Source organism: Tamandua tetradactyla, unplaced genomic scaffold (assembly GCF_023851605.1).
Source record: "Tamandua tetradactyla isolate mTamTet1 unplaced genomic scaffold, mTamTet1.pri scaffold_73_ctg1, whole genome shotgun sequence".
In the NCBI taxonomy this organism is placed as follows: domain Eukaryota; kingdom Metazoa; phylum Chordata; class Mammalia; order Pilosa; family Myrmecophagidae; genus Tamandua; species Tamandua tetradactyla.
Genome location: NW_027518403.1, coordinates 480,238 through 503,758, shown reverse-complemented (window position 1 = coordinate 503,758; position 23,521 = coordinate 480,238). Strand labels below are relative to the sequence as shown.

Below are 23,521 nucleotides of genomic sequence, written 5' to 3'. Positions count from 1 at the left end.
GTGGCCTTGCTGTCATCCCACCTGCACAGCTTCCACAGAGCACCACCTGCCTCAGCTCTAAGACACGATGGCCTGAGAGGGCTGGCCGGATGCTCCAAACCCAGCCCCATGCCTTGACTGCTCTGCCCTGCATCTCTGGATAGGGTACCCTCCCCATCCCCAGCCAGTCACCACTGTTCTTCCAAGAGCCACAGTGGTCCAGGCCATGCCTTCACACCACCTGCCCCTCCACCTGCATCATCCTTACCCGACACCCTGAGTTTCCAATAGTGTCTCCACTCTCACACCTATGCAAGGCCCACACTCACGAGCCACAACACCCAAGGCAGCCTCTGGGGGCCTTGGGTGTGTGCATGGAGGGGAGATGAAATGGGCCTCCAGAGAACCCCTCCACCTGCTGCCCAAGAACAGTGACCTTGCCCCATTGTGGAACAGGACTGCACGGGAAAAGCATGGGGAATGGGTCAAATGAGGTTGAGAAATGCCAGGATGACATCCCAGTTCTACCCCAGAGCTCTCACGGACCCACAGAAAGCCTGGCCTGCTTCCCCCTCCAACCTCGACCTCTGAACCCATAAGTCTGCGGAGGGCTGGACTGCAGGCAGATGTACTTGAATAGACAAGGGCCTGGGTCTCCACCACCTGAGGCTTTCTCCCCTTGGAGAGCAACCCCAAGCACAAACACCCCCAAGCAAAAACACTGGCAGCTGGGAGATAAAACACCATGTTGACCTTGGCCTCTCAGTGTGGCATCCCCACCGGTGCCTCCAGGGGCTCATCTACACTTTTGTTCTGCGTGCCATACAGCCCTGAAGTAACACTTACCAGCAGAGACTCTCCAGAACCAGCCACCAGGGCTGGGAGTTGCTGCCCAGAGGAGTAGGGAGGCATGAGTATGCAGCAGCTGTGAGAAGTAGCTCACCTGATAAAACTCCTGCAGCCAGTTCTTCTGAAGGCTTGCTGGCTGGAAAGAAGAAAAAAGTGAAAAACCATTAGACACAGAAAATGCCAGACAGCTGTGCACAGACCCACCTGTACAAACATCCTCCACAAGGGGGTACCCCAACCTGGCAAAGGGCAGCCCCTGGACCCTGCACCCCAGCCCACTGTCACCCACCTTCCAGGCACAACTCAGGCACCTTGTCTCAGGGGCATGCCATGGGACCCTGGGGAGGAGGATGTGGCAGAGGGAGGGGGGACACCTGGGGGGTGGTTAACAGGCACAGGGACACTCGGGGTTCACCATGCAGACCTTAGGGGGGTCACTGCAAGGACCCTGGGGGAGAATGCAGTGGGGGACCAGGAGAGGGGTGTCACACTGCTAACCCATGTAGGAACATGGTGGGAACCCTGGGGGGGATGGATACCACAGAGACACTGGGGCTGAATGCATGGGGACCGTGGAGGGTGGACACCACGGGGACCTGGGAGTGGATACCATGGGGGACCTGGGATGGACACCATGGGATCCATGGAGGGTGGAGGCCACAGGGACCTGCAGTCGACTCTGTGGGGACCTGGAATGAAGGGATGGGGACTATGGAGGGTGGACACTGTGGGAACCATGAAGGGTGGACACCATGGGGACCTGGCATGGATGGTGTGCGGACCTGGCAGCAGATACTGTAGGGACCTGGGGTGGGCACCATGGAAAACACAGAGGTTGAATGCATGGGGACTGTGGAGGGTGGATGCCACAGGGATCTGGGGTGGATGCTGTGGGAACCGTGGAGGGCAGTAACCATGGGGACCTGAGCTCGACACCTTGAGGACCTGGGCTGGATGCTGTGGGGACTATGCACGGTGGACACTGCAGTGACCTGGGGTGGACATCCTGGGAACCACAGAGGGTGGATATCACAGGGACCTTGGCTCCGAACAAGGAGGATGCACCCACTGGAGAAGGGAAATGTTCAGAGTCCTCGTCTGCCCACTGGCACGGTGGGGCCACCTTGGAGGGTGGCAGCAAGGACGTGGGGGAAGTAGTGTCAGGCAGTGGGCACCTGTGTGTGTCTCTGGAGGCCCCAGGAGGCAACAAGGATGTGCTTTTCCACAAGGCCCTGCCCTGGCCAGCTACCCCTGGGAAGCTGGAATCCCTGGCTCTGTGGTGCTTACAAAGCAGAAACTTCACACACACCATGAAGGGGATTATTCAGGAGGGGGGTGGCATTCACGGGGTCAGCAGTAAATGTCGGGGCTTTGAGGACAGAGAAGCCCCAGCCCTGCTGAAGGGATTTGGGCCTAGGGCACCTGGTCAGGACTTCCCAGGCAGTGACAGCATGTGGCACCCTGCACAAGGGAGGACTGCCCTGCAGCTGGGGCAGCTCAGCCTCGTCTGGTCCCTGTCACTCCACCCTGGGCTGCAGGGCTGCCCACCAGTGCCCGCCATGGACTGCTGGCCCTGCCCAGGCCAAGAAGCTGGGAAGAAGACTCTGGGATGTGCGTGAGGAGACCTCAGGATGGGACCTCGGCACTAAAGCCCACTTGAGCACCAGCCCCAGGTGGGACAGGCTCCAAGTACCTGAGATGTAGGTGGGTCCTGGAGGCCCCTCGGGACAGACACACAGCCAGAAGCCAGCAAGCAGGTGTCACACCAGGCAGAAGGCCAGGAAGTGACCATCCATGCATCTGGGAAGCCAGGGTAGCACCAAACTCAGTGCAGCCCACTCGGCATCAGCACCAGAACCAGCACTAGCACCTACCCCTCCTTCCTCCTCTTCACGCACAGCAAGAACCAGCAGACACCATCAAAAGATAAACTACACAACTGAAAAGGGGCACGGGATATGAACACACTCAGAAGCCCACAAAGAGAGGCTCAGCTCACCAGTCACTAGGAAAACACAACCCAGACCACAAGAGACCACCTCATACCACTCGGATGCCCATAACCATCATCAAGAGTTAACCTTTAAAAAAACAATGACAACAGCAGGGAAACCCCAGATACTGTGTCAACACGAGGGACACCCAAGTCAGTAGGCTAAGCTCTTGATCCTGAGGCTTACTCTTGTGATGCTTATGTAGGGAACAGAGAAGCTTAGCCTACCTATAGGCATACCTACGAGTTACTTCGGGAGGACCTCTTTTGTTGCTCAGATGTGGCCTCACCCTCTTGAAGCCCACCTCTGCAAGTGAAATCATTGTCCTCCCCCTAAGTGGGACCTGACATCCAGGGGTGAAAGTCTCCCTGGCAACGTCGGAGGTGACTCCAAGGATGAGCCTGGCCCTGGCACCGTGGGATCAACAATGTCTTCCAGACAAAAATGGGGAAAAGAAGTGTTAACAAATAAGGTATCAGTGGCTGAGAGTTCAAATAGAATTGAGGGGCTCCTCTGGAGGTCATTCTTAGGCATGCTGCATTTAGACATTGCTACCTATCATACCTTACCAAACCCCAACCAAAACCATTCCTGCCAATCCTAAACAACATCTCGGACAACACATAAAAATAGACAAAGGTTCCATGCACTAGGGTAACTTTCAGTAACCTACAACCTCCAGATGAGTCCCTGGATGAGAGAAATACAGAGGGCCCAGCCCTTCCAGAACATCAACTCGTTCCTTCCATCCCCCTACCCATATTATCAACAGTCCCTTCCAACAGTGGAACAGTTAAAAAGGGCATAGCCCTAAAGAGTGGGAGGAAGACCAAAGATGGAGATTGAATTATACAGAGAAGGTAGGGTTTAACAAAGGAGTATGGCTGCAGAATCATTAAATCGATATCCCTTTTGGTCTCCAGTATCTCAAGCAGCCAGAAGTAAAAACTTCAAATTGTGGAACTGTAACCCACACCAAAATCTGAAAGCTGTTCTACAAATGTGCCGTGAAACTTACTGCTCTTTTCTATGCCACATTTCTCAACAACAACAATGAAAAACAATGACAAGCCCTGGCAAAGATGGGAGAACTGGAACCGCGTGCAGCTGCTGCGGGGACCTGTGCAGCAACTCAGGAAAGCAGTAAACAACTCGCCTGTGCCAGCACCCCACTCCCAGTGTGCGTGCTCCAAGAGCTGGAAAACCACCGAGAACACCTGCATGTGGTAAGCCCTGCAACTCCCTCCACAAGGGCCGCACAGTGGGGACCACGTGGGCGCCCACCACGGAAGACCTGCACACAAACGGGGCCAGCCATAGGACCGGGCGCTGTCGCGCCACCAAAGGAGCAAAGGCCTGACGCATGGGAGAGAAGAGGACACGGAACGAGGGATGTGGTCAGCTCCAGGTACTGAAGCGCCCAGAGTAGGGACATCCTAGAGACAGGGGCAGACTGTGGTCGCCAGGCCTGGGGGTGAAACGGGGTGACTGCGGGGTGGCAAAGTGTTCTGAAGTAGATTAATGCAATGGTGGCGCCAGTTTGTAAAGACGCTACACACCACGGCGTAGTAGGCTTTAAACGGGCGCTTTTACGGTATATAAACTGCATCTCAGTTAAAGATAGGTAAAAAAGAAATTTAAGATATAAATTTGCACAGCATTTAAGTAAAACGGGTTAAGAAAAGGATGAAGCAAATGGAAGGGGGGGGTTAGTTTGGGGTCCGGGCTCCAGACTCCAGGGTCGTATTCCCGGGGCCATATCAGGGACAGGTTTTCGGTATCCAAGGGGCCCACGGGTTCTGGGTGGGGCAAGGGGCCCAGAATTCGGGCTGTGAAGCGGCACTCGGGGACAGAATTCGGGGTTCAGAGCTCGCCCTCGTCCGCCATCCGACGGCGGCAGGCACTCACGTGGTCCAAGGCGAGTCCATGTTGGCGGTGACCAGCAGGACGGCGGCGCCCTGACGGCCGCTCAACCCGCCCGGGCTCTTCGGCGCTGCCCAGCCGGTTTCGGAGGCAGCCGCGGGGCATCAACTGTGACTGGGGGCGGCCCCGCAGCCATCGCGGTGGGCGGAGGGCCGGGGCTGGCGCAGCTGGCGCGGAGCGTTTAGATTCCTGCAGGGTAACTTCTGGCAGTCGTGGCCACCGCCTCCTGCTGAGTGCAAGTCCCGCCCCTCGGAAGGCAGGGACCCTCCTGGGTGCTCCCGTATCCGTCAGTCAGAACCCTTCGCGGGACCTGCCCCGCCCCGCCCCGCCCCACACGGTGAAGAGACGCCCTTAAAGGGGCCGCGCCAACGGGCGCCTGAGGCCGGGGAGCTGTTCTGCAGCCCCGATTCCTGCTTGTGAGACTCCGGGGAGCAGAGGACCAGGCCGTGAGGTCAGTTTGGCGCAGGGGGCAGAACCTCTTGGTCTCCGCGCCGGGGAGTGGGGGGGGGGCGGTGGGGAACGGCCCGCGAGGGGTTTGATCTGACTGACAGGCGAGCGCCGAGGGGCGGGGCGGGACTTGCACTCAGCAGGAGGCAGCTGCGGCTTCCACTGCGAGAAGATTCCCGGCGCGGAGACCAACAGGTTCTGCCCCCATTTAAGGCTCGCTGGCTGCAGTTTTGTCCGCTGCCCCGCGCAGTCTCTCACCTCGGCAGGCCCTCAGCGTGAGGCGCAGTCCCACCGGGTGGTCCGCGCGGAGCCGTTAGGCTCCGGCAGGGAAACGGTTAGGGCAACTTCTAACCGTCAGCGCCGCCGCCGCCCCACGCTGAGTGTAGGTCCAGCCCCGCCCCTCGGAAGGTGGGGGTCGGCCTGGGCGCGCGCTTGTCAGTCAAATCGAATGCCTCGCGGGCGGTTCCCCACCGCCACCCGGCGCGGAGACCAAGAGGTTCTGCCCCCTGCGACAAACTGACCTCACGGCCTGGTCCTCTGCTTCCGGAGTCTCACAAGCAGGAATCGGGGATGCAGAGCAGCTAGCGGGCCTCCAGCGCCCGCCGCACACGGCCCCTTTAAGGGCGTCTCCTCGCCGCGTGGGGCGGGACAGGGCAGGGCACCCGAGGGGTTCTGACTCATGGACACCGGAGCAACCAGGACGACCCCCGCCTTCCGAGGGGCGGGACTTGCACTCAGCAGGAGGTGGCGGCCACGACTGCCAGAAGTTTCCCGGCAGGAATGCAAAAGCTCCTCACCGGCTGCGCCAGCCCCGGCCCTCCACCCACCGCGATGGCTGCGGGGCCGCCCCCAGGCGCGGCTGATGCCCCGCGGCTGCCTCCGAGACCTGCTGGGCAGCGCCGAAGAGCCGTGGTGGGTCGAGCGGCCGTCGGGGCGCCGTGGTCCTGCTGGTCACCGCCAACATGGACTCGCCTTGGACCACGTGAGTGCCTGCCGCCGTCGGATGGCGGGCGGGTAGTGGGGGGTGCGGGCCGCAGGGCCCCCGAGCTCTGAACCCCGAATTCTGTCCCCAAGTGCCGCTTCCCAGCCTGAACTCTGGGTCCCTTGCCCCACCCAGAACCCGTGGCCCTTCGGATACCGAAAACCTGTCCCTGAATATGGCCCCGGGAATAGGACCCTGGAGTCTGGAGCCTGGACCCCAAACTAACCCCCCCCCTTCCGTTTGCTTCTTCCTTTTCTTAACCCGTTTTACTTAAATGCTGTGCAAATTTATATCTTAAATTTCTCTTATACCTATCTTTAACTGAGATGCAGTTTATATATCATAAAAGCGCCCGTTTAAAGCCTATACCGCAATGTTGTTTAGCGTCTTTACAAACTGGCGCCACCATTGCATTAATCTACTTCAGAACACTTTGCCACCCTGCAGTCACCCCAGGCCTGGCGACCACAGTCTGCCCCTGTCTCTAGGATGTCCCTACTCTGGGCGCTTCAGTACCTGGAGCTAACGGCGTCCCTCGTTAGGTGTCCGCTTCTGTCCCGCGCGTCAGGCCTTTGCTCCTTTGGTGACGCGACAGCGCCCGGTCCTATGGCTGGCCCCGTTTGTGTGCGGGTCTTCCGTGGTGGGCGCCCACGTGGTCCCCACTGTGCGGCCCTTGTGGAGGGAGTTGCAGTGCTCACCACGTGCAGGTGTTCTCGGTGGTTTTCCAGCTCTTGGAGCACGCACACTGGGAGTGGGGTGCTGGCACAGGCGAGTTGTTTACTGCTTTCCTGAGTTGCTGCACAGGTCCCCGCAGCAGCTGCACGCGGTTCCAGTTCTCCCATCTTTGCCAGGGCTTGTCATTGCTTTTTCATTGTTGTTGTTGAGAAATGTGGCATAGAAAAGAGCAGTAAGTTTCACGGCACGTTTGTAGAACAGCTTTCAGATTTTGGTGTGGGTTACAGTTCCACAATTTGAAGTTTTTACTTCTAGCTGCTTGAGATACTGGAGATCAAAGGGGACATCGGTTCAATGATTCTGCAGTCATACTCCTTTGTTAAACCCTACCTTCTCTGTATAATTCAATCTCCATCTTTGGTCTTCCTCCCACTCTTTAGGGATATGCCCTTTTTAACTGTTTCACTGTTGGAAGAGACTGTGGATAATATGGGGTAGGGGGATGGAAGGAACGAGTTGATGTTCTGGAAGGGCTGGGCCCTCTGTATTTCTCTCATCCAGGGACTCATCTGGAGGTTGCAGGTTACTGAAAGTTACCCTAGTGCATGGAACCTTTGTCTATTTTTATGTATTGTCCGAAATGTTCTTTATTCTTTTGTATATGTATATAGCCAGGAAATGAAAGAGTAAATTCTAAGAATGCTTGCTATTCTTTTCTTTAAATTATTCAAATCCTATAAATTCCTAAAAATCTAGGTGAATTCTAATTTCCAAAAATTTCTCTGGTTATTTCCATTTATCCACCCACCTCTCTATCATTTATTGGAGACTGGCTCTTTGTTGCTAGTACTGAGTATGCAAATACTACTCAGATGTGGATGATGCTCTTTATAATGTTTATAATGTAGAGAATGCTGTTTGGTCACCTTTGTATAGAAAGGACATCTAAATCATATTATTTCCCACAACTCCTATCAAGTTGTAGTAAACAGTGGCTTTCAAACTTTATGACAACTTCCATAATAAGAAATAACATTTTGTATCAGATTCTGTGCACACACTTATATACACATGAATACTTTTTAAAAAGCTGAGCATTTCAAGAAACTTCTTAGGGTGACCTCTGATATTTTCCCTTTCATCTTTTTACGAAAAATAAAGTTGCTGTTTTCAACCTATTTTATTAATTTCATGACTCACTAATGGGTTGTAACTCACAATTGGAATAAAATGTTATTAATGTCATCATCCTAATTTTACAAATTAGAAAAACAGTGCACACAGAGGCTAAGTGAGTTGGCCAAATTAGAGTTGATAAGTGGAAGTGTCAGAACGGGAGGCCACATCCAGTAGTTCTCTCTCTTGCCTCTAAATTTTTACGGCATTTATTATATAGACAATTATCTTGGCAATTAATATGTAGTGGTTTTTGAAAGGGATTTTTATTGTCCTGAAATTTTATTTTAAGTTTTTCGATAATTACTTTGTCTCTTCTCATATTCTGAGCCTCTTGGCACAGTATCCACGTCTGCATTTCATTATAGCCCTCCTGGCACGGCCTAATCACTTATATAGAAGAGGGAGTCCATGTTAATTTTATTTGAGGTTAAATGCTGAATAGCATCTTTTGTAGGTTATCAGAAAGGGAAGAAGCTTTATTAATAGGTAAACTTGTGGTGAAGCCGTGGCCTCTGAAAACAATCTGCCTGGACTGCAATTCTCTTTTTGCAGTCTCCACCATTTACTAGTGGTGTGGTCTTCGGTAAGTTAGTTAACCACTCTGTGCCTTTGTTTCTTGCCTGGAAATTATGATTTATCTCGTAGGGTTGTTGTGTGAGGATTAAAGCACAGATTGCTTTACAATCCATGTAAAGCACTATGACAATGCTTGGTACACAGTAAGTCCCTCAATAAATGTTAGCTACTATTATTATTATTGATATCCTTATCAGCATTTCTAGTTTGCTCTATAGGTAGCTGTCATGGTCAGGTTCATGTGTCAGCTTGGCCAAGTGGTGGTACCTGTTTGTCTGGTTGGGCAAGTACTGGCTTGTCTGTTGCAATGAGGCTATTTCATAGAATTAGATCATGATCACATCAGCTGCATCCAAAGCTGATTCCATTTGTAAACAGCCAAGAGAAGTGTATTCTGCAATGAGTGATGCTCAGTCTAATCACTGGAAGCCTTTTAAGGAGGATTCAGAAGAGACAGGCTCTTTTCCTTCCTGCTTTGGCTGGCGAGCCTCTCCTGTGGAGTTCATCCAGACCCTCCATCGGAATCATTGGCTTCACAACCTGCCCTGCAGATTTTGGACTCTGCATTCCCATAGTTATGTGAAATGCTTTTATAAATTTTACATTTGCAAGTCTTCCCTGTTGATTCTGTTTCTCTAGAGAACTCAAACTAATACAGTAACATACAGAGAAATACCATCAGTTGAAAATTTAGCATCTTGAATATGACACTGATTGTGAAGAATTCAGCAGGAAAGGGAACTATTTGAAGCTCTGTTATTCTATTAAGAATGAAATGCTTCAGTAGTTTGTGGTTTGGAAGACTAAGACATTGGCATTTTTGTCTAATGAATTTTTTTACCAAGAATAGTAAAATTTTCTGGCAGGAGTTAAAAAAGATTTAGAAATTTATTGCTGATTCAATTTAAAAAGTTAATGGACAATAGCCTTTGGTGGTCCAGATTACAGGTAAATTTAGTGAACATGAAAATTGCAAACTGAGTTGTCTGTTATTAGGATATTGGATTATGATTTTAAAATGAGTAAATTTGCAATTCCATTTACCCACCTCACCTGCATTACTCTGTCTCATATTCAATAAAACAAATCACTTCTTCTCAGGACCTTTATGGTTTAACTTACTATATTAGGATTTACGTATTCATTATTTTCTTAGTACTTACTTATACCTTTTATTTTATTCTGGCACTTAATAGAACTTCTGTGCTTTCACTGTATTAATTAATTGAATCTTGGATAAGTTTCTATTAAATTTAAATTACTAGATGCCATCAACTACCCCTTTTTCTTGGTTTGAATGGAGTTAACAAACTTCTCATGTAGTCAGAGGAAACTCCTCAAATCATACCAGGCAAATGATTATCACATCCTTTGGCAATGTTCTTATAAAGCCCGTGGATAAACATTCTTGTACAGTATGTGGATAAAAAAGAATATTTCAGAAATAGAATTCTCTTTTATAAAAGGCAGCCATTTTTATATAGCTAGAATTTTAAAAAATCATGTTACATCTTAGTCTCTTGTATATTCTGTCAGCTACCTTAGAATCTGTCATATTTATTATATAGCTGCCAGTTGTCATTTCTCAAACATACATCCTGAATGAATAATATGTTAATCAGGATTGGCTAGGTGACATTTTCTTTTATGCAGTGTCTCTTAAGAGTGTGGATGAAGTCTTAAAATTAGTAAGACAAAAAATTATTTGTAAGTATCATCTTCTAGGATGTACATAATATTTATCTGTTTTACTTAGGTTGCTAATGCATCATTAGATGAGAAGATTGCCAAATTATTGCTAGAATTAAGCTGTATTTACTACAATGCTTATTCTTGGGAATTAAATCAGTCCTATTGATGGCATGGGGTCTGGTATTTCTAATTTTAGGGTTCCCTCTCCATTTACTTATTATTTATTAGAATAAAGTCAGAAAGAGTGTGACTTAGGAATGCAATTACATATGTGGGAAAAAGTTAGAGTTTCTAAGAAACAGGAGTGTAAAAATTCAGCCCCTAGAGCCTGAATGCCCACATGCAGGGCCTGGCTCTGCTACTTAGTACATATGTAATTTGGATCAAGTTTGCAAATCTCCTTGGGCCTCCATTTCCTTATCTGTTAATTGTGTGTAAGGTAGTACCTATTCCTACTGTTATTATTAGAATTATTGTGAGGATTAAATGACTGGTTATGTATGTAGAGGACAGAGCCAGACACTAATAGGTAACATATTGAGTGTTAACTATTATTATTACTATAAACAGAAAATTAGAAATACTAGTACTTATAAAAGAAAATTATGGTTGCTTTTAAATTCTAGTTCCTTCTCAACTACAGTATACTCTCAGAGGTATTTCAAGAGCAAGTGAAAAGGCCATTTAAAATAGGGAGTCCACCAACAAACATAAAGTCCTGACCCAAATTCCAACATTCATATAAAAATTATGGAGTTAAATACTTTCCCTGAATTTGAGAAATGTAGATATTCTTCCATTTATAAAAATAATTGATGAAATCCAAATCCTTGTGATGCTCTGTGAGGCCTGCATAGCCCTCCCCCCGTGTACTCACAGGTAGTCATACTGATATTGTTGTTGTGTTTTTTTTTCTCTGACAGCCAATTTTGTTCTTACCTCAGAGTCAGTGCATTTGCTGTCCCCTCTGCTTGGAAAGCTGTTCTTTCAGATTTTTGCCAGACTGGCTTCTTCTCATCATTTAGGTCACAGATAAAATATCCCCTTCTCAGAGAGGCTGCTCCTAAGTCTCACCAGTTGCTCATGTTCTCCCACTTTATGTACCTGTTATGTAGCACTTGTTACTACACAAAATTCTTATCTGTATTTATAAAAATGTAAACTTCTTGAGAGCAGAGATGTTCTATGATGAACCCTTACTTCTTAGAACATGGTTGTCTCAGTAAATACTTGTTGACTAGACTAGTGAATAGATAAAATAAATTGTCCTTTTCAACAGCCCTTTACTGATTTAATGCATTTTTTGAGTATTTCATACATTAGCTGCTGGAGGTGATTTTGCATTGCCAGTGTGCACTTCGCAATCTATTAGTAATATTAAGACATGTATATAAAAGAACTCTCCACAGACCTAAGGAAAAAGTAGGAATTAAAAATATCATGTAAAGGGAAAAATCTGGGTGCTAAGAATTTTGCTAGGTATTTCACACAAGTTATTCCATTTAGTTCTTACTCAAAGCTCTTCTGTTATGTATTATTATATTCATTTTTATAGAGGAGGAAAAGAAATTCAGAAATTAAATAATTAACATAGTTTCCTAGTTAGCTGGACTAAAATCCAAACTCCAAATCTTTCTTTCTGTATTAAAACTGAAAATTAACTTAGTTTCCCTGCCAACCTTCCTAAATGTGCTCCTCTTCTCTGTCAAAAACTGTGAAGGGTCTGAGTTTTCTGTATTTACAAACTAGCAAGTTAGCTGCCACAGTTTCATGGATGCTGGTGGACAACAAAAGGTGCCTGGGTCAGTTGATTTACTTAATGATTTATGATGCAGCAGACAGCATCTTCTTTATGTTCTTATGATTCCCCTTGTCCTGAAGTCCTGTGGGTGACACAGAGTGGCTTAAATAGGTGCTGCACACTCAGTGGATTTGTGTCATATTGAAAAATGAGATTATGGAATTCATATCTGTCATGATAGACTGCAGAAAGAATGTGCCCTTTGCATATCTTTATTATGTATATGATAAAGGAAGAAGTTCTGTTTTGGAGATTGGACATAAAAAATGTGCTGTCTGCTCTAGAGGGAAATACTCTCTCTTTCAAGGCTGTTCCATACAAATGTCCTTGAAAAGATAAACAAACAAAGACCAACAGACAGAAATGTGTGGTCTGTGAATTGTCACCCAACACCTTCCACTGGTGTAGCAGTAAGTGGTATCACTATATTTTTGGTTGCCTGAGACAAAAAGCTGGCTGTCATGTTTAGTCATTCCTGTCCTTCATTCATTTGTTCCTTCCTTTAACCTATTTTTAAATCCCCACTCTTCCTCACCACTTTGAATCAGTCACCAAATTGTGTACATCCTACCTTCTATCTCTTGAGCACATTGACTTCTTTGTCCAGCTGTTACCTTGATTTTGCTCACTGTCCCCTCTTGAGTAGATTTCTATAGTAGGTTCTTAACTGATATCTTCACTTCCTATTTTGCCTCCTCAAATCTATTCTTTAACTAGACCCAGACTAATCTTTCTTTTCTTTTGGTTTCTTAAAGTGTCACTGATTCCTCATTGCTTGCATAGTCAAGTCCAAAGTCCCTGACATGGCATATTAGGCTTTTTGTGATCTGGTCCCTGCCTTCCTTGTTTTCCAACAACAGTTCTGTAGTCAAACTGTATGCTACATTCATACTGTAGTAGCCTGTTTACTCACTTCAGGGTCTCTGAACACCTTTTTTCCCTCTGCTTGAGATGCACTTCCTTGTTTTTCATCTCTATCTCTTTTTCTCTTTTAGGTCTTGGTTTAAACATCAGCTCTTCCAACAAAACCAGGCCTCACTCTCCTTGTTCTTTCTGTGTCTACCTCTGTCTTGGTCCATGGTGTGCTTATTGTAATTTCCTTTTCTTTGGTCTTTCAGTTCCTCAAGTGCAAAGACTATCTTGTTTATTAGGTTTATCCCTAGGTCTAGCTCAGAGCCTACCCCTGAGATGACTTTCACAGCCATGTGATCAATGAGAGGACACATGACTCACAATGGAATAATGCAGTTGTGGACTGAGGGCTCCCAGGTAGTGGAGGACAAAGATGATATTTTAGCTTTCATTTTTATTTTCATAGCTAGGTATACTGTAGTGGGAAAATATGTAAATGTATTATAGTATTGCTTTCATTCCTACTCAGTTCTGTTGTAGAGAAAGAGTGGCTATCACAATTTTACATCATGTATTCTTAAGTTTTAAAGTATGAAAATGGAAGTTCAAATGTGTCAAATGTTAACTCCCCATCATGCATTGTGCTAGGATCTCTATACTCTTTTATAATTCATTTCACCTTTTTTTAAAAAATGCAATTTTACTGGTACATATTCCCATACCATATAATCATCCAAAGTGTACAATCAATGGTTCACAGTGTCATCATACAGTTCCACGTTTATGATCACAGTCAATTTTTAAAGATGTTCATTACTCCAAAAAAAAGAAAAAGAACAAAAATAAAAGTAAAAAGTAATACCCCAAACTACCCATCCCCCTACCCCCCCTACTATTTGTTCATCATTATTTTCTTACTCATCTGTCAATAACACTGGGTGAAGAGAGTATCCATAAAAGTATACAGTTATACTGTCATCTTCAAGAATCAAGGCTACTGGATTACAGTTGAGTGTTTTCAGGCATTTCCCTCTGGCTACACCAATACAGCAAAAACTGAAAAAGAGTATCTATGCAATGCATAAGAATAACCTCCAGATGGCCTCTTAATGTTATTTGAAATTTCTCAGTCACTGAAACTTTGTGTTATTTCATTTCTTTTCCCCCTTTTGCCCAGAAGGCCTTCTCAATTCCATGATGTCAGGGCCAGGCTCATCCCTGGGAATCAGGTCCCATATAAGAGGGAGAGCAGTGAGTTTACCTGCCGAGTTGGCTTAGAGAAAGAGAGACCACATATGAGCCACCAAAGAGATTCTCTGGGGGTGATTCTTGGGTATAATTATAATTGATCTTATCTTCTCCTTTGCAGGAATAAATTTCATAGGGGCAAGCCCCAAGATCAAAGGCTTGGCTTGTTACATTGACAGTACCCATTGCTTGTAAGTATATCAGGTGTTCCCCATTTTTTCCCCAGTCCCTCAGAAGAACTTTGCAAATAACTTTGAATCTTCTGACCAGATTATCCTGGATGTATCAGGTATTACATCAACTTGAACAAAGCAGGAAGCTCTCACTCCCTATTCAAGGTTCCATGTACTTATGGTATTTGAATAAACTGACCATATGAGTTAAATTAGATAGTGTGTTACCAAAAATATACATTTTGCACCAAATAAACATTTTTTCCTTTGATTTCAAACAGAAGTTGAAGTTTTAAAATAGAGTTAATGGCATCCTTTACCCTTTAGTCTGATTTCCCCCAGTCCTAACCAGATCTGCTTCATTCATATCACTAAGTGACATCTGATCTCTTTTTCAGCTTCTTTCACACTTGCTGTATAGAGTAATGCTGACTTTCACAGCTGCTGAACTCTGACCCTGAGTATCCGTTGTCACACAGATACCTGAAATTCCAGGGAATGAGCAGGTTGTAAACAAAGAGCTCATCATCTCAGAATTTATAAATAACACTTACAACCCAGGAATAAAGATAACTGCTGTAAGAGCTTACAATATAAGAACCTCTCAATATACCTTCCCCTCATAACCTATGCTCTCAAATTCAATTCTGAGTTTGCATATTATAATTAGCTTATATTGGTGAAACATTATGTCTTTTTGTTTCTAGCTTATTTCACTTACTATACTGTCCTCAAGGTTTATATATTTAGATTTAGATGCATGCCTCACAACTTCATTCCTTCTTGCAGCCACTTAACATTTCATTGCATATATATCACAGTTCACCCCTCCATTCATCAGATGATATACTGTTAGGCCATCTCCATCCATTGTAAGTCATGAATATTGCTACCTTGAATACCATTCTGTGAATGTCCATTTTTGTCCTGGCTTTCAGTTCTTCCAAGTATATACCTAATAATGGGGTTATAGGATCATATGGCAACCCTATATTTAGCATCCTATGGAACCACCACACTGCCCTCCAAATGGGCTGCCCCATTCTAATTCTCTACCAGTAGTGAATAGGTACATTTCTCTCTCCACATTTTCCACAGTACTTGTACCTTTCTGTTTATTTACTTTTATTTTTAAACATTTTTTTATTATGAATTATACCATCTATACCAAAAAAAGCAGTAATTTGCAAAGTACACTCCTACAAGCAGCTGCAGAACAGATCTTGTAGTTTGGTATGGATTACCATTCCATAGTTTCAGGTTTTTCCTTCTAGCTACTCCAAAACATTGGAGGCTAAGAGAAATATCAGTATAATGATTCAGCAGTCATATTCATTTGTTAATCCTATCTTCTCTGTTACAACTCCTCCTTCTCCTTTGATCCTTTTCCCACTCTATAAGAATCTTTGGGCTATGCCCTTTCTAACTTTTTCTTGTTGAAAACAGGTGTCAATAATATAGGATACAGGGATGGAAGATATTCTTGGAGAGGTTGGCCCTTCTGGGTTTCAGGACTTATCTAGCCTAGGAACCCTCTGGTGGTAATGGGTTTCAGGAAAGTAAACTTAGTACACAAAACTTTTATAGAGAAGATGGCGGCTTAGTAAGACACGCGGATCTTAGTTTCTTCTCCAGGACACCTACTAGGGGAGTAGAAACGATACAGAAAGCGCCCAAAGCCACAACAGAGATAAAAAAGACAGCGTACCCCATCCTGGAAAGGCTGGCTGGCTGAGAGAAGCAGCTCGGGTGAGATCGCCGAGGTGCGCGGGCCTTACCGGGCGGGGTGGCAAGCGGCCGGAGTTACTCCCTTCCCCCTTCCCGGGCCGGCTGGGAGAATTGGAGAGGTGGTCCCCTGAAACCAAGGCGACTGGCGCCCACACCACGCGCAGCCCCCGGACCAACTGAGAGAATTGGATCAGAAACCCCCAGGCCACGGAGAACGGTGACGGGTGGGGGAGGCCCCTTCCAAACCCGTGACTCCCGGGGAACGTGCACTCTCTCGGGCGGGCCGCTGCCGCTGGCGCCCTCCCGCCACGCTTGTTGCCCAGGGCCGACTAGGAAATTTGGACGGGCTCTTTCCCTGGCTGTGGTGACCAGCAACCCTCCCTGCGTTCGGACCGCGGCTGGCTCAAGCCGTTTCGGCTAGCGAACCCCCAGGACTAGCGAACCCCCAGGACGGCGAGAGTTTTCCAAAGTTTAAGGTCCCACAGCACCTTTTACTGGTGGGACCCGCAGACAAACGGGTGCCACGAGCGCCACCTACTGGGCAGGATAAGAAAAACAGAACCCAGAGATTTCACAGAAAAATATTACAACCTTGCTGGGTCCAACACCAAGAGAAATCTGAATAAATGCCCAGACGCCAGCAGCAGAAGATAACTGTCCACGCTCAAAAGATTGAGAATATGGCTCAGTCAAAGGAACAAACCAATAGCTCAAATGAGACACAAGAGCTGAGACAACTAATGCTGAATATACGAACAGAAATGGAAAACCTCTTCAAAAATGAAATCGATAAATTGAGGGAGGACATGAAGAGGACATGGGCTGAACATAAAGAAGAAATAGAAAAACTGAAAAAACAAATCGCAGAACTTATGGAAGTGAAGGATAAAGTAGCAAACATAGAAAAAATAATGGATAGCTACAATGATAGATTTAAAGAGACAGAAGATAGAATTAGTGATTTGGAGGATGGAACATCTGAATTCCAAAAAGAAACAGAAACTATAGGGAAAAGAATGCAAAAATTTGAACAGGGTATCAGGGAACTCAAGGACAATATGAACCGCACAAATATACGTGTTGTGGGTGTCCCAGGAGGAGAAGAGAAGGGAAAAGGAGGAGAAAAACTAATGGAAGAAATTATCACTGAAAATTTCCCAACTCTTATGAAAGACCTAAAATTACAGATCCAAGAAGTGCAGCGCACCCCAAAGAGATTAGACCCAAATAGGCGTTCTCCAAGACACTTACTAGTTAGAATGTCAGAGGTCAAAGAGAAAGAGAAGATCTTGAAAGCAGCAAGAGAAAAACAATCCATTACATACAAGGGAAACCCAATAAGATTTTGTGTAGATTTCTCAGCAGAAACCATGGAAGCTAGAAGACAGTGGGATGATATATTTAAAATACTAAAAGAGAAAAACTGCCAACCAAGACTCCTATATCCAGCAAAATTATCCTTCAAAAATGAGGGAGAAATTAAAACATTCTCAGACAAAAAGTCACTGAAAGAATTTGTGACCAAGAGACCAGCTCTGCAAGAAATACTAAAGGGAGCACTAGAGTCAGATACAAAAAGACAGAAGAGAGAGATATGGAAAAGAGTGTAGAAAGAAGGAAAATCAGATATGATATATATAATACAAAAGGCAAAATGTTAGAGGAAAATATTATCCAAACAGTAATAACACTAAATGTCAATGGACTGAATTCCCCAATCAAAACACATAGATTGGCAGAATGGATTAAAAAACAGGATCCTTCTATATGCTGTCTACAGGAAACACATCTTAGACCCAAAGATAAACATAGGTTGAAAGTGAAAGGTTGGGAAAAGATATTTCATGCAAATAACAACCAGAAAAGAGCAGGAGTGGCTATACTAATATCCAACAAATTAGACTTCAAATGTAAAACAGTTAAAAGAGACAAAGAAGGACACTATATACTAATAAAAGGAACAATTAAACAAGAAGACATAACAATCATAAATATTTACGCACCGAATCAGAATGCCCCAAAATACGTGAGGAATATACTGCAAACATTGAAAAGGGAAATAGACTCATATACCATAATAGTTGGAGACTTCAACTCACCACTCTCATCAAGGGACAGAACATCTAGACAGAGGATCAACAAAGAAATAGAGAATCTGAATATTACTATAAATGAACTAGACTTAATAGACATTTATAGGACATTACATCCCACAACAGCAGGATACACCTTTTTCTCAAGTGCTCATGGATCATTCTCAAAGATAGACCATATGCTGGGTCACAAAGCAAGTCTTAACAAATTTAAAAAGATTGAAATCTTACACAACACTTTCTCGGACCATAAAGGAATGATGTTGGAAATCAATAATAGGCAGAGTGCCAGAAAATTCACAAATACGTGGAGGCTCAACAACACACTCCTAAACAACGACTGGGTCAAAGAAGAAATTGCAAGGGAAATTAGCAAATACCTCGAGGCGAATGAAAATGAAAACACAACATATCAAAACTTATGGGACGCAGCAAAGGCAGTGCTAAGAGGGAAATTTATTGCCCTAAATGCCTATATCAGAAAAGAAGAAAAGGCAAAAATTCAGGAATTAACTATCCATTTGGAAGAACTGGAGAAAGAACAGCAAGCTAACCCCAAAGCAAGCAAAAGGAAAGAAATAACAAAGATTAGAGCAGAAATAAATGAAATTGAAAACATGAAAACAATAGAGAATATCAATAAGGCCAGAAGTTGGTTCTATGAGAAAATCAATAAGATTGATGGGCCCTTAGCAAGATTGACAAAAAGAAGAAGAGAGAGGATGCAAATAAATAAGATCAGAAATGGAAGAGGAGACATAACTACTGACCTCACAGAAATAAAGGAGGTAATAACAGGATACTATGAACAACTTTACGCTAATAAATACAACAATTTAGAGGAAATGGACGGGTTCCTGGAAAGACATGAACAACCAACTTTGACTCAAGAAGACATAGATGACCTCAACAAACCAATCACAAGTAAAGAAATTGAATTAGTCATTCAAAAGCTTCCTAAAAAGAAAAGTCCAGGACCAGATGGCTTCACATGTGAATTCTACCAAACGTTCCAGAAAGAATTAGTACCAATTCTCTTCAAACTCTTCAAAAAAATCGAAGTGGAGGGAAAACTACCTAATTCATTCTATGAAGCCAACATCACCCTCATACCAAAACCAGGCAAAGATATTACAAAAAAAGAAAACTACAGACCAATCTCTCTAATGAATACAGATGCAAAAATCCTCAATAGAATTCTAGCAAATCGTATCCAACAGCACATTAAAAGAATTATACATCATGACCAAGTAGGATTCATCCCAGGTATGCAAGGATGGTTCAACATAAGAAAATCAATTAATGTAATACACCATATCAACAAATCAAAGCAGAAAAATCACATGATCATCTCAATTGATGCAGAGAAAGCATTCGACAAGATTCAACATCCTTTCCTGTTGAAAACACTTCAAAAGATAGGAATACAAGGGAACTTCCTTAAAATGATAGAGGGAATATATGAAAAACCCACAGCTAATATCATCCTCAATGGGGAAAATTTGAAAACTTTCCCCCTAAGATCAGGAACAAGACAAGGATGTCCATTATCACCACTATTATTCAACATTGTGTTGGAGGTTCTAGCCAGAGCAATTAGACAAGAAAAAGAAATACAAGGCATCAAAATTGGAAAGGAAGAAGTAAAACTATCACTGTTTGCAGACGATATGATACTATACGTCGAAAACCCGGAAAAATCCACAACAAAACTACTAGAGCTAATAAATGAGTACAGCAAAGTAGCAGGTTACAAGATCAACATTCAAAAATCTGTAGCATTTCTATACACTAGTAATGAACAAGCTGAGGGGGAAATCAAGAAACGAATCCCATTTACAATTGCAACTAAAAGAATAAAATACCTAGGAATAAATTTAACTAAAGAGACAAAAAACCTATATAAAGAAAACTACAAAAAACTGCTAAAAGAAATCACAGAAGACCTAAATAGATGGAAGGGCATACCGTGTTCATGGATTGGAAGACTAAATATAGTTAAGATGTCAATCCTACCTAAATTGATTTACAGATTCAATGCAATACCAATCAAAATCCCAACAACTTATTTTTCAGAAATAGAAAAACCAATAAGTAAATTTATCTGGAAGGGCAGGGTGCCCCGAATTGCTAAAAACATCTTGAGGAAAAAAAACGAAGCTGGAGGTCTCGCGCTGCCTGACTTTAAGGCATATTATGAAGCCACAGTGGTCAAAACAGCATGGTATTGGCATAAAGATAGATATATCGACCAATGGAATCGAATAGAGTGCTCAGATATAGACCCTCTCATCTATGGACATTTGATCTTTGATAAGGCAGTCAAGCCAACTCACCTGGGACAGAGCAGTCTCTTCAATAAATGGTGCCTAGAGAACTGGATATCCATATGCAAAAGAATGAAAGAAGACCCATCTCTCACACCCTATACAAAAGTTAACTCAAAATGGATCAAAGATCTAAACATTAGGTCTAAGACCATAAAACAGAGGAAAATGTTGGGAGATATCTTATGGATCTTACAACTGGAGGCGGTTTTATGGACCTTAAACCTAAAGCAAGAGCACTGAAGAAGGAAATAAATAAATGGGAACTCCTCAAAATTAAACACTTTTGTGCATCAAAGAACTTCATCAAGAAAGTAGAAAGACAGCCTTCACAATGGGAGACAATATTTGGAAATGATATATCAGATAAAGGTCTAGTATCCAGAATTTATAAAGAGATTGTTCATCTCAACAACAAAAAGACAGCCAACCCAATTACAAAATGGGAAAAAGACTTGAACAGACACCTCTCAGAAGAGGAAATACGGATGGCCAAGAGGCACATGAAGAGATGCTCAATGTCCCTGGCCATTAGAGAAATGCAAATCAAAACCACAATGAGATATCATCTCACACCCACCAGGATGGCCATTATCAACAAAACAGAAAATGACAAGTGCTGGAGAGGATGCGGAGAAAGAGGCACACTTATCCACTGTTGGTGGGAATGTCAAAGGGTGCAACCACTGTGGAAGGCAGTTTGGCGGTTCCTCAAAAAGCTGAATATAGAACTGCCATACGACCCAGCAATACCATTGCTAGGTATCTACTCAAAGGACTTAAGGGCAAAGACACAAATGAACATTTGCACACCAATGTTTATAGCAGCATTATTTACAATTGCAAAGAGATGGAAACAGCCAAAATCTCCATCAACAGAAGAGTGGCTAAACAAACTGTGGTATATACATACGATGGAATATTATGCAGCTTTAAGACAAGATAAACTTATGAACCATGTAATAACATGGATGGACCTAGAGAATATTATGCTGAGTGAATCCAGCCAAAAACTAAAGGACAAATACTGTATGGTCCCACTGATGTGAACGGACATTCGAGAATAAACTTGAAATATGTCATTGGTAACAGAGTTCAGCAGGAGTTAGAAACAGGGTAAGACAATGGGTAATTGAAGCTGAAGGGATACAGACTGTGCAACAGGACTAGATACAAAAACTCAAAAATGGACAGCACAATAATACCTAATTGTAAAGTAATCATGTTAAAACACTGAATGAAGCTGCATCTGAGCTATAGGTTTTTGTTTTGTTTTGTGTTGTTTTGTTTTGATTTTACTATTATTACTTTTATTTTTTTCTCTATATTAACATTCTATATCTTTTTCGGTTATGTTGCTAGTTCTTCTAAACCAATGCAAATGTACTAAGAAATGATGATCATGCATCTATGTGATGATGTTAAGAATTAATGATTGCATGTGTAGAATGGTATGATACCTAAATGTTGGGTTAATTTCTTTTTTTCCGTTAATTAAAAAAAAAAAAAAAAAAAGAGAAGGGATAATTGGAGATGAAGGGATACAGACTGTACAACGGGACTGGATATAAAAACTCAGAAATGGACAGCACAATACTACCCAATTGTAATGCAATTATGTTAAAACACTGAATGAAGCTGCATGTGAGGTATAGGTTTTTTTTGTTTTTTTTCTTTCTATTATTGTTTCAATTCTTATTCTGTTGTCTTTTTATTTCTTTTTCTAAATCGATGCAAATGTACTAAGAAATGATGAATATGCAACTATGTGATGTTATTAAGAATTACTGATTGTACATGTAGATTGGAATGATTTCTAATTGTTTTGTTAATTCTTTTTTTAATTAATAAAAAAAAAGAAAAAAAAAGTGAAAAAAAAAAAAAACTTTTATAGAGTCTCAGTTAGGGTTCTAGGTGTTCTTTAGGGTTAACAGGCATGATGTTGGTTGTTTGACAAACCAAAGAAATTAGCAATATTCTGCTGAAATTTGCATAAGGGTGGTCTCCAGAAAGCCTCTCAACTCTTTTTGAAATCTCTTAACTGCTGATATCTTGTTTTGTTACCTTTCTTTTCCCCTTTGGTCCAGAAAGCATTATCTATCCCACAGTGCCAGGGCCAGGCTCATCCCTGGAAATCATGTCCCATATTGTCAGGGAGACTTTTTCCCCTAAATCACCTGCAAGGGGGAAGGTAATGCTTTTACTTGCAGAGTTGGCCTTAGAGTAAGAGAGGCCACATCTGAGCAACCAAGGAGGTTTCCTGGAAGCAACTTTTAGGCAGAATTATAGGTAGTCTTATCTTCTCCACTACAGAAATTAGTTTCATAAGGGCAAGACTCAAAATTAAAGGGTTGGCTTATTTTCTTAGGAGTCCCTAATATCTGGTATAGCACCAGGGGTTTTGCAGATGGGAAATTATAACAATTACATATTTTTTTCTCCAGTCCCTCAAAGGATACTTTTTTGTGTGTGTGCTGTATGGCAGAGGTCATATTTCATTCTTTTGCCATGTGAGTATCCCCTTATTTCAGGACTATTTGATGAATTTTTTTCTTTTTTTGGTTTGGTTTTCCATTTATTTTTGCTTGTTTGCTTGTTTTGGAGTGCATGGGTCAGGAATCAAACCCCAGTCTCCTGCATGGCAAGCAAGAATTCTACCACTGAACTACCATAGCACCCTCTACCAATATTTTTAATTACCAGCCCACCATAGTCTGAGATATATCTTGGTATTGCATTAAGCTATACAGAATTACAAGGCCTCATCCCTGTTCTCTCTCCATGTGTTTGGGTTGTTTAAATGAGCTATCCAGACAAGTTGATTTAGATCATGTGTTACAGAAAATTTAGGTACTAGACATAAACCTCTCTGTCTTTGGTCTCATATAGTAGGTGAAGCTCTAGAGTACATACATACCACCTTTTGCCCTGTATTCTGATTCACCTTAGTCCCAACCATATCTGCTTCATTTTTATCTCTTAATTGTAGACTGATCTCTTTTT

At 43.6% G+C, this 23,521-nt stretch overlaps 2 protein-coding genes across 8 annotated transcripts in view; one reads left to right on the top strand and one right to left on the bottom strand.

The window, feature by feature from the left end:
- The window catches only part of LOC143673273 (uncharacterized), a 35,680-nt gene extending 30,107 nt beyond the window's left edge, over positions 1-5,573 (bottom strand). For 5 of the 7 annotated variants that reach the window (XR_013170285.1, XM_077147591.1, XM_077147594.1 and 2 more), the window contains exons 1-2: positions 4,731-5,573; positions 826-964 (exon numbers count right to left, since the gene is read on the bottom strand). Coding sequence is in view for 5 of the 7 variants with exons in the window: in XM_077147591.1 (XP_077003706.1) it covers positions 826-964; positions 4,731-4,850 (259 nt within the window). In the remaining 2 variants the exon portion in view is untranslated. The remainder of the gene's footprint in view (positions 1-825; positions 965-4,730) is intronic. The other 2 variants (XR_013170286.1, XM_077147596.1) reach the window with 1 other exon arrangement.
- LOC143673274 (uncharacterized) lies at positions 5,264-15,953 on the top strand. Its single transcript, XM_077147597.1, has 2 exons — positions 5,264-6,174; positions 14,319-15,953. Exons 1-2 carry the CDS (start codon positions 5,872-5,874, stop codon positions 14,322-14,324), a joined length of 309 nt encoding a protein of 102 aa, XP_077003712.1. The 5' UTR covers positions 5,264-5,871; the 3' UTR covers positions 14,325-15,953.
- Positions 15,954-23,521: the final 7,568 nt, after the last annotated feature.